Source organism: Acomys russatus, chromosome 2, assembly GCF_903995435.1.
Source record: "Acomys russatus chromosome 2, mAcoRus1.1, whole genome shotgun sequence".
Classification (NCBI taxonomy): Eukaryota; Metazoa; Chordata; class Mammalia; order Rodentia; family Muridae; genus Acomys; species Acomys russatus.
Genome location: NC_067138.1, coordinates 23,410,627 through 23,422,205, shown reverse-complemented (window position 1 = coordinate 23,422,205; position 11,579 = coordinate 23,410,627). Strand labels below are relative to the sequence as shown.

The window sequence follows — 11,579 nt, the reverse complement described above, 5'->3', positions numbered from 1 at the left end:
CTATTGTCTAAATACAGGGAAAGGAATCACTTTAATAGCAATAGTGACTCATCACTGCAATGACTTACAAGTGTGGTCTGAACTTGATTGCACATTTACTTCACTCTAAGCACATAAGAGACATGAAATTTGTCTTTCAGAACTGTTCCACCAGTTCCTAGAAAAGTGTGGCTTTTGACAAATACTTCTTTTGAGTGAATGATTACAGTATTAATTACACAATATCCTGATTCCAAAAATCTAATGTAAAAATTAGTAATTTTACAGACAGATTACATCCCACCTATGGTTCTATACATAAAACCAAGGAATAATCACACACATACATGTATACACAAATCGCACGTCACACACACACACACACACACACACACACACACACACACACACACACACGATCCAAAGACCGGTTTAGTTGCAAAAACAACAAATTGAAAGAGCCTGTTTTTTCACCTTCAATGTACCATAGTGCAGAAAAATCAATTGACTTACTTCAATTTTTCTCTGTACATTTTTAATTATTAGAAGCAATCAATTATTTAGTCAGATTGTACTTGCTGAGGTATGACAGCCAGTCTATAAAAATAAAGCCAGTAATGAACTATCTTGAATGGAATGTTTATCTTACTTTATTTACTGAAGCTTTTGAGAGCTCTATCTTGATGGTATGTGACCAATGGCATGCACACAGTAGACCTCAAGCCCAAGTTTGTGACTGTAGCCTCAACATTATTAGTCCACAGTGCCTGTTGCATTAGCACCAATCTCAGCACATGCACCTATGGTCAGCAGAACACAGTGGTACAATTGTAAAACCTCAAGGGTACAGCAGAAATGGGGCCTTTAAAAGCGCCATAGCTCATCTCAGCCACCGAGCACAGAGAATCAACTCTCTAGATTCTCAGTAGTTCAGGAGATCATAAAGCCCTCACAGAAAAATTTGGATGTAAAAACATCCAGTTTCTACTCGTTGGCAACATACTAGAAATTCAACAAATTTTGGATTTAGGAGAATAAGTAACGCACACATGCCACCATGTAAGGCTGTACTACACTCAGTGGCAGCTAACTCTTACCACAACTTAAAAGGACACTAACCACAGCAAGTATTTAAATATACACTGTGCCAGGTAGTTCTAATGTTCAGGCAATAGCTCATCCTCACAACTCTAGGGGTAAATGCCATTATCCTCCCAAGACAGTGAAACAGAGATGACACAACAGGAAGTGTGCTTAGACGAGGACCTGAGTCTGGAGTCTAGGGCAGTTCTGACCACTGGGGTAAATGGTCTACTATGATATAATAAATAGTAAATATGCTGAAACTTAAAAGTTAATCTAAGTGGACAGTTGAGTGATAAGCTATGAGAATAAGAACTTTAGTGCTATTTTCTGTACTTTCCTTCAATTCTGTATCATCACTAGTACTTTTTCAAAAACACAAATTCTCTATTAGAACATACCTTGTTTTGAAATTAGTAAGCATTACATGGGCCAACTTTCTAAGGAAAGGTTTTTTTGTTGTTTTGTTTTTGGTAACTGGATCCATTTCATCTAACATTAAAATCTATATTAAAGAAAAGTTAGTTCCTGTATAATTCATATGCTTTAAAAACAACTTTATTATGCTAAGATTTTATAAAACTGAACTATTTGTTCATGCATTATAATATTAAAGTCTAATTCCAGGAAACTAAAGAACATTTATTTTAAAAGCCAATGTGAAGTTGAGGGGAATCAGTAATATATTATTTAGTTTATTATTAATACAAAATTTCAAATACTGTACAGTGAAGTGTGCTCAAGAAAATTATACTGTTATACTGTTACCAATTATTCATTCTCAATTATAATATATACAAACAATCATGAAATCAGAAAGTGATGTCTAACAGTGCCTTATGGATGACATAGCATCTATACTACTTCATTGCCAAGTTAAAGTACTTGCTAGTTTTGGGGGATTGTCTAAATATTTATACTATTTCTGCTTGGTTTTAGTCTAAGTAGCATTTTCCTCCAAAAGGAGACTCTCAAATTTTTAGCACTAATACTTAAAGCCAAACAAACCTGAAAATACTGATAAGCTTTTCAGTCCTTTATTGCTCCACAACAGGCATAAAGGCTCCAGGAGGGATTTCAGTATTCTAAAGAGAGTATGCAATACCTTGAATTTTAAAATACTAGTAATTGATACAAGCAAATAACATCAACTAAAACTTTTTCTTTACTAGTTTTTCCTTCTTTTACAAGAGAATAGTCATTGTATTATTATACTACAAAAACATGTCAACTCCATAATTAAAAACTTTAAATGTCAGATATACAAGTAATGGCGTTTTCTCCAATAATTCACAATTTTTCTTTTCTTTTCTTTTTTTTTTTTTTTTTTACAGTTTCTGCTACTTTGGAACAAACGTTAAAATTTCCACGATTTGAGTATCATTAAATATGAATTGAAACACTTGGCATCTCAAAGAATGGCAGAACTTGCAATTAACTCTGTGATATAAGTTATCTATCTCCCCTTTGCTACTTTACTCCTTAAATATACATTTTACTACTATTTTCATGAGTTGTTTTTGTTTGAAAAAATACTCTGTGAAGAGCCTCTGTGTTGTTAAATTAGTCTTGGAAAGCAGAACATCTAGCCAACCTAGAATGTGCATCTATTTCTGTTATAAAAGGTAACTTTACATGTATGTTAAAATAAGTGGAATTTAAACCAATTTTGCAAGGGCTCTGATTTTTATAAGAATCTTAAGGTGAAGACCTTGCTTTGAAATCCATTAAAAAAAAACAAACCCTAAAACTCTCAAGATTTGAACTTGAGTATTTAAGTTTGGGCCAATTAAACTGATTGCTGAAAAATGAGGACAAAACTATATTAATGTTTGCAAATTTTTAAAAAAATTATACTTATCACTATAGTGACAAGCTGAAGTATAACTAATGACAGAACTTAGAAATTTATTTCATATCTACATGTTACTTATTAGTAGGGTCCTAAATATCTAGAGAAATATTCAGTAGCAGACAGCAAGTAAAATAATACTTTTTTGCATTTGGTAGTTAACATGTGATATGTCAAAGTAGTTCTCCAAAGCCTGTCAGTGTAACAGCATAGGAGTTGCTAGTCAATGATCTTCCCTGAGGTAAGAGACCCTATGTAAGACACTGTTAATATCCAATGAATATGACCCTTAAAATAATGACAAAAAAGACCTGTAAAACCTGTGGCTATTCTCACAAGTACAGTCCAGAATGCTATCTTAACTGCAAGCAGTAAAGCTTAATTGTAAAAACCAAACTAAAAACCATAAGAAGGTATAAAGCAAAGTTCAAATACCAGCAATTGCTAAATTTCTTAGGCCTCTTTCCTAGTAACTTCCAATAAACATCTGAAACATAGTTTAAGGTGTGGGAGAGAAATGGGCTATCTAGGCTTGCTCTTTAGTTCCTGAGTAACCACTCCCTTGGAGCTAATTGTATACTACTAGTCTTAATACTTGGCAGTGTCTTGTTTCCCTCTATTTTAACAATCATTCATTACCAGCGTTCTAAATATACACCACCTTTAACTGCCTGGACTTTGGGTCATCAACTCAAACTTGGTATGATTACAGAATGGATTACTGAAGAAAAATATTTACAATATTACTTCAGTATTTAGTGAAACACTGCAAATAGAACTGAGTTAAGTTTGAAATACAGTTATGTTACATCTAGGGCTTAAAAAAAACATTTTTACTTGAGATTACAAACTATTGTGCTCCACTGGTGCACTACAGTGGTATCACATGGTAAAAAAAAAAAAAAAAATCATTTGCACTCATATAACTACAAGAATGATGTTTAAAACAAAGAAACCCCTCTCAAAACTTACCCAAAAACCACTAATAACCCATTCAAATTTCAACTCTTTCAACTTGAATATATTCAATTTAAAAATATGTTCAAGATTTCTGATGAATTCTCGAGCCTGGTTTTTGTTTGTTGATTTGTTTGGTATTTTCTACCAAGGGAGAACCAAAACTGTTATTTATACCCAATTAAGTTTCTAACCCTAAATACTACTACTGTCACTAAAGACACTGAAGTACTGCCAGAGATTAAGCCCATCTTCTAACATTCACATGTGTATAATTTACACTAAATTCAAGTATTTAATAGGGAGATAAAATTTGTTTCTAGCCAGGCATGGTAGTGTACGCCTTTAGCCCCAACACTTGGGAGGCAGAGGCAGGCAGATCTCTTTGAGTTTAAGGCCACCCTGGTCGACATAGTAAGCTCCACGACACCCAAGGCTGCAGAGTGAGACCATGTCAGGAAATAACAAAATTTGTTTCTGATATTCCTACTAATGCTTTGAGATCCTGCCAGTTATCAACTAATTAAACATACCAAGCCACAGAAGAACATGTGTTAAAGCAGGGTGATTATATAATTTATTTGAAGCAGTACACTTTCTGCTTATTGAAGTTTTCTTATACTTAAGCTAGGGAAAAAAAATTAAGAAGAATATCTCAGTGGCTGAATAAGCCAAAATAATTACAGTAGTTAGTGAAGTGATAGGGGGCATTGGTTTTTTTGTTTTGTTTCAAAAGCACAGCTAATTGTTAAGAATTTGATAGCTTTCTTACTTCATGCAAAACTAGTATGCAATATAAAAGTTCTAAATTTTCCTGGTACTTTGATATAAAGATGTGTTAAACTAAATTTAGAAATGGGTGGAGATAAAATATTGCAAAGCATGTGATATGATAAACACTAATCCAGGTGTGTGTGTGGTGTTGCACACTATCTTACCCTCGGCTACATCTAGATTCTCCCTTCCTTCCTTATTCAACAAAGTGGGGGTAATCGGTATGTAGACTCACTTAAAGATACTGTCACAGGGGGGAAAAACCCTCAAACCTTCCTTATCCAGAAAGTTAATGTACAACCTACATTCCTTTCAAATGAACAGGTAGAGATTTTTAACACCTGATTAATGTATTTTCTGACATACGGTTTTGTAGAATTGCAAACAGTTCTGCATCTGTACTATGTGCAAACAGAGACAGCCAGGCTTTGAGTGCTCTAACAGATTATATTAACATACATTTGTCTTTCGTTCATTCAAATTCAACTTAATTTCAGTAAGCAAAGGAGAATGATGGACTAAAATACATTTACAAATACAGATCTATACAACAGAATACAGTAGTGCTGTACCAATCTCAGGAGTATACACTCTGCTTTTAAAGAATACGCATGAAAGCTGCTATGAGGAAACTGGCACTAAGAGTTAATGCAATGTTTAAGCAAGTGCACAGTTGCTTGTGGTATGTTGGAGTAAACTATGCATCCAAACTATGCCAACAGAAAGAAAATCTTATGGACTCTAATAAAAACGGAAACATTTTTGGTTCAAAGGGGCTTAGAGACATTTAGCATATAAAGGCTTACATACTACTGTGCCAAAACTGCAGAACCATTCATAAAGATAAATTTTCTGTGACTCTGACATACTCTGAAAATTAGAAATTAACTACTGCTACTATTATTTTTTACATATTCTAGAACAAATTGCAATTTTCTTTTATGCAAGATTTAAAAAATAATAGGTGGAACTTGACAAGGCCAAGATTAAAAAAATAATGGCAACATATTATCAACAAGAGCATACAACTGGCCACATTGGCTCAGACCAACTAACTAAATCACATTGATTTTATCATACTAGGATAGATATTTCTTCCCAACTTTGCTCAAGTCAGGAAAATGTCATATTACACTCTATTGTCAAGATGTTTTTGCCAACAATAGCTGTCTCTATAATGTTATAACTTTTAAGTAATCTAAAAAGTGTTTTATGTACTTTAAGATACATTTAGTTCGGGTAAACTTGAAGTCAACGTTCTCATGAAATGTAGGATGGCTACCTTGATGACAACATGTACAAACTCTCATTTCCTCTTCAATTCTGGTCTCTGCAGAAACTAAGCATTTAGCAAGAGAATTTTCATGTCTGAAAATTAAGACTTTCATGGAATTAAAAATGACAAAGAACTTCCAATGAGCCACATATGTGGAAGAAATTCTTTCAACAGATCTAAACTAATTTATAGGAATTCAGAGCCAGCCTGGGTAGCAGAATATTAAAAGCTATTGCCAATCACACACTTGGTATCATGCACTGAATAACAAGATATAATCTTTGAATTATATACGTACAAGATTTTTAATGACTACTCAAGTTATGTGGCCCAGCCAACAAATATTACATATTCACAATAAACATTCTGCCTTTATTAGCCTCTAATTAAATCAAGAGTGATCCATTGGCTCAGTTGTGTTAGTTGTCTCAGCATCTTGACTATCCATCTCTTCAGGTTCCTCTATGGAATTTTCCTTTTGTGCTTTTGACCTTGTGGCAAACGCTGCTCCCAGTACATCTGCCACACAACTATCGGTTGTTTCAGTATTCGAATTCTCAGTGCCACCAGTTAAAGATTCGGGCAAGCCAGTCTGAAGACTCCCAGGCCTCACAGAAGAACTCACAGCTTCTACTTTTCTTTGAGAAAGATCAGATGGTGTCTGCTCTGTACTTTGATCCCGCAAGTGTTTGTCCATTGAAGCCTGAATAGAAGAAACCATTTCCTGCAATTTTTTTCGCTGGGCCTCAACCACATCAGGATCAAGCTGCCTGCCGTCTCTCATTGTAACTACTCCAGGAGCTATTCGAATAAGCTCACTGTTACTAGAAGCAGCTGTGAACACAGGAGGCTCTGTTTTAATCGAACTATTACTAAAATCTGTCCCTGTATTATGCTTTCTTACAGCCAGAGTGTCCCTAGCTCTGGGATCAATGTGCGGGTTACTGGATGCAGTTCCTAGAGAATGGCCCTTCCCCTGAAAGGCAGTTACATTGTGAAGCTGCTCAGATTTCTTTTTCACTACTCCACCACTACCTAGTTTTAATAACCCATGTGAGGGGCTTGATTCCCTACTTCTTGTAGTAGCCTCTGCTCGAACCTGACTTACAGCCTCTTTAACTAAATCTTCAACATCAGGACCAATGGGGAAATGTCCTGCAGCATCGACACACAATTCCAGTCTATCTTCAGAGGCATTATAAACGAAGGTTTTGCCAGGTAGATGTGGAAAAGTACAATGTTTGCCATCAGCCATTCCTAAAGAAAAGGAAAGACATTAAACATATTAGGACTTTATTTACAATACTAGCAAAAGCATAGCAAACATTTATGGCCAAAATACTGAATTTCCGAAAGCAATGAATAAACAACTTTAAAAAAAAAATGATTTGCAGGGCTGGAAAGATGGCCCAGTGGTTAAGAACATTGTCTGCTCTTCCAAAGGACCATGGTTCAATTCCCAGCACCCACATAGCAGCTTACAACTGTCTGTAACTCCAAGATCTGACTGACACCCTCACACCAATGCACATAAATTAAAATTAAATAAAAATATCTTTTAAAAAGTGATTTGTAGCTGGGCAGTGGTAGTGTACACCTTTAATCCCAGCACCCAGGAGGCAGAGGCAGGTGGGTCTCTGAGTTGTAGGACAGCCATTACTACACAGAGAAACCCTGTCTTTATAAACCAGAAAAAGAAAAAAAAAAGAAAACCATCAAAAATGATTTGCCAAAAAATAACTTAGACTACTACAAAAAAGAACATCAGTAAGACCTTAAAGTAGTTTTCCCAGGAAATGAGTGTGTGTGTGTGTGTGTGTGTGTGTGTGTGTGTGTGTGTGTGTGTGTGTGAAATTATTATCCTATAGCAAAGTAAATTTTGCTCTCTCTCTCTCTCTCTCTCTCTCTCTCTCTCTCTCTCTCTCTCTCTCTCTCTGGGTGACCCACCCCTTTCTTTCTCTCTCCATACTCATATAATAAACCTCTACATATCATAAAAAATGTAACTCTACTTACAAAAATGTAAATAGAATGTAAATAAAATTTGCATTATAACATTCAAACAAATATTAACTTCAATAGAAACAAAAACGTCAATAAAAATCAATGTAGAAATTTCTATTGACATGATTCTGGCATAGTCAACTGACAAAAACCTGAAGTTGCCAGAGCTGTAGCTCAGAGCAGTGAGCTGCTACTATGCCCGTTCATCCTCAGGCCCTGCCAAACCACACAAACGGAAGAAAGAAAGAAAATTGCTGGGCGTGGTGGCACACGCCTTTAATCCCAACACTTGGGAGGCAGAGGCAGGCAGATTGCTGTGAGTTTGAGGCCAGCCTGATCTATACAGTGAGTCTAGGATAGCCAAGGCTACACAGAGAAACCCTGTCTCGAAAAACAAAAATAAGAAAGAAAGAAAGAAAGAAAGAAAGAAAGAAAGAAAGAAAGAAAGAAAGACGAATCAATCTTCAAGTCAGACATCTGATCTAAGTGGCTTTTTTATTTTTAACGCAAAGCATAGTGGTCATGCCTTTAATCCCAGCACTCAAAGAGTGGAAGCAGGAGAACCAGGAAGGATTTCATACTGCCCATTGTCTCAATACCATTTGTAGAATACATTATTTTTATCTAAGTCTCAACTCTATATCTAACATTTAAAAGATAATTTCAAGGCCTACAAGATAGCCCAGGTAATGATGGCACTTGCCATACACGCCTAGTGACCTGAGTCTGATCCCTAGATTCCACTGTGGAAGGAGAACACTAACCCCTAAAAGTTGTCCTCTGACATACATGCACAATGACAAATGCATGTCCACATACATACACAAATAAAGCAATTTGTTTTTGTTTTTTGAGACAGGGTTTCTATTGTGGTCCTGGCTGTCCTAGACTCGCTTTGTAGACCAGGCTAGCCTCGAACTCACAGAGATCCGCCTGCCTCTGCCTCCCGACTGCTGCTTATAACTAGAAAACAAAAAAGAGCTTCTACTTAGAAAACTAGAAGGAAAATAAACTTTAAAACCAACATTACTATTATTATTATTATTATTATTATTATTATTATTATTATTATTATTATTATTATTTTGGTTTTTCAAGACAAGGTTTCTCTGTATAGCCTTGGCTGTCCTGGACTAACTCTGTAGACCAGGCTAGACTCGAACTTACAGCAATCCACCTGCCTCTGCCTCCCGAGTGCTGAGATTAAAGGCATGTGCCACCACTGCCCGGCTTAAAACCAACCTTTAAAAAACTTGCAAGTAGCCAGGCATGGTGGCACAGGCCTTTAATCCCAGCACTCAGGAGGCAGAGAGGCAGGTCGATCGCTGTGAGTTTGAGGCCAGCCTGGTCTACAAAGTGAGTCTAAGGATAGCCAAGGCTACACAGAGAAACCCTGTCTTGGGGAAAACAAAAAACTTGCAAGTGAATAAAAGCACAATTTTATGAACCTAAAATTAGAACTGACATTCAAAACAGAAGCTGTGAAGCTTCACATTAAATATTGATTATATTTTATGCATTTATCTATTACCAAACAACAAAAATACCCACAAGAGAATTAGAACTAGAAAAACAATTAATTTTATCTCTTCCTTCATATTTCATATCTAAAGCAAGTATAAGGGAAAAACCTATGAATCCAAAAGTTGTTTCTTTGATAAAGATTATTAAAACTGAAAACCCAAACATTAGCCAAACTAGTCAGCAAAAAGGAGGGAGGAAGGAATCACAAATGACCAATATCAGAAATGAAAGAGCTACAGATATTGTTAGGCATTAAAGGACAAGGGAATATTATAAACAACTTTACACCACATTTGACAATTTGGATGAAATGGACAGACATGTTGAAGAGATAACCTTACAGTACTATCTACTACAGAAATTAATTCACAGTGAAAACCTGCCCAACAATGGGCTGGAGAGATGGCTGGCTTAAAACAGCTTTCTTCTTCTAATTCCCAGCATTCATGTCAGGTACTACACCACCCCCACCCCCTAATTCCAGCTCCAGGGGATCTGATGTCTCTTCTAATCATAGAGAGCACCCTTACATACATGACATATGCACACTAAAGCAAACACATATACGAAGAAAATTTTAAAATATACAAAATAAACTAAATCCTTAAAAAAAAAAAAAAAAAAACCTGCCCAATAAAACTCCAAACACAGGTAGGATCAATCAATCCTATCTATAATATCATCTACCAAATGATTTGCAGAAAACAAATGGAAATCTTTCTTTTATCCACTTTAGTAAGTCAAATTTACTCTGATTAAAGAGTTATTGGGAGGAAACTAAAACCCATTATTCATCATGAACAATCACAAAGCACTTGTCAATAGCACATAGAGTTTTTCAACATTTAAAAGTCAATCACTGGGACTGGAGGGCTCACATGTTAAGAGAACTTTCTGTTCTTGAAAAACACCCAAAATTGGTTCCCAGAAGCCACAAGATATTTTACAGCCATCTGTAATTCCAGTTCAAGGAGATCTAAAGATCTTCTCAAAACACATAGTACACACACACGCACATAGGTGAAACACTCATACACATAAAACTGAAAATTAAGTACCTTTAAAAAAAAAAAAAAAAGGTCAATTCTTGGGTGTGGTGGTGCACACCTTTCATCCTAGCTCTTAGAAAACAGAGGCAGGTAAAACTTTATGAGTTTGAGGCCTGCCTGGTCTACATAGTGAGTTCCAAGGCAGTCAGGGCCACATAATGAGACCCTGCATCAAAAATAGGTAGGTGGGTGGGTGGATGGATGGATAGGTAGATAGATAAGTAGAAAGAAAAATAGAAACCCTGCCTCAAAAATAAACAAACAAATTTCAGTCACTGTAACTTACCCTTTTTAACAAACTAAAAAAGAAAAATAACACGATCACCTTCATAATGAAAAAGGAACATCTGACAAGATTCAGCATTCATTCCTAGTAGACACTGTCAGTAAATATGGAAATGGACTGTCCTTAACATAATTAAGATATGCTCATGAAGAAGACTGAAGGCTTCCCCCAAGATAAGAAGGCATTATAGTCTTCATCATTTCTATTCAATATTGAACTCAAAGTCCTAGCCACTTCAATAAGGCAAGAAAAGACTTGCAAATGGTCAGATGTGGTGACGCATGCCAGCACTCAGGTGAATCAATGTGAGTTCGAGGCCAGCCCGGTTTACAAAGTGAGTCCAGGTCAGCCAAGGCTACACAGAGAAACCCTATCTCGAAAAACCAAAAAAGGAACAAAAAAATTCAAAGACTTACAGAGGAAATGAAGAGATATCTTTTATTTACAGAAGACATGCTAACCTACACAATCTGGGAAGAAAATGCTAAAAAGCTAGTAGAATGTATGAGCTTAGCAAGGTCACAGGGTACACTGTTAACATAGGAAGCCAATTTTATTTCTAGTCACTAGCAATAAAAATACAAGAAGCATCACTTAAAACAGGATAAAAAAAATCCAAAAATTAAAATACCTGTAATGTCTGTGTGCTAAAACTACAAAATTTAGATGAGAAAAAGTAAATGGAGAAACAACATTTTCATAAATTGGAAAACAGTATTGTTAGCCGGGAGGTGGTGGCGCACGCCTTTGATCCCAGCACTCGGGAGGCAGAGGCAGGTGGATCGCGCTATGAGT

The 11,579-nt window shown here is 35.9% G+C and overlaps 1 protein-coding gene across 1 annotated transcript in view; it reads right to left on the bottom strand.

Annotated features, from left to right (window-relative positions):
• Positions 1–4,909: 4,909 nt before the first annotated feature.
• Positions 4,910–11,579, bottom strand: part of Vcpip1 (valosin containing protein interacting protein 1) — a 28,099-nt gene continuing 21,429 nt past the window's right edge. Inside the window, exon 3 of the mRNA XM_051159318.1 lies at positions 4,910–7,178. Within this exon, the coding sequence (XP_051015275.1) occupies positions 6,313–7,178 (866 nt within the window). The 3' untranslated portion in view covers positions 4,910–6,312. The remainder of the gene's footprint in view (positions 7,179–11,579) is intronic.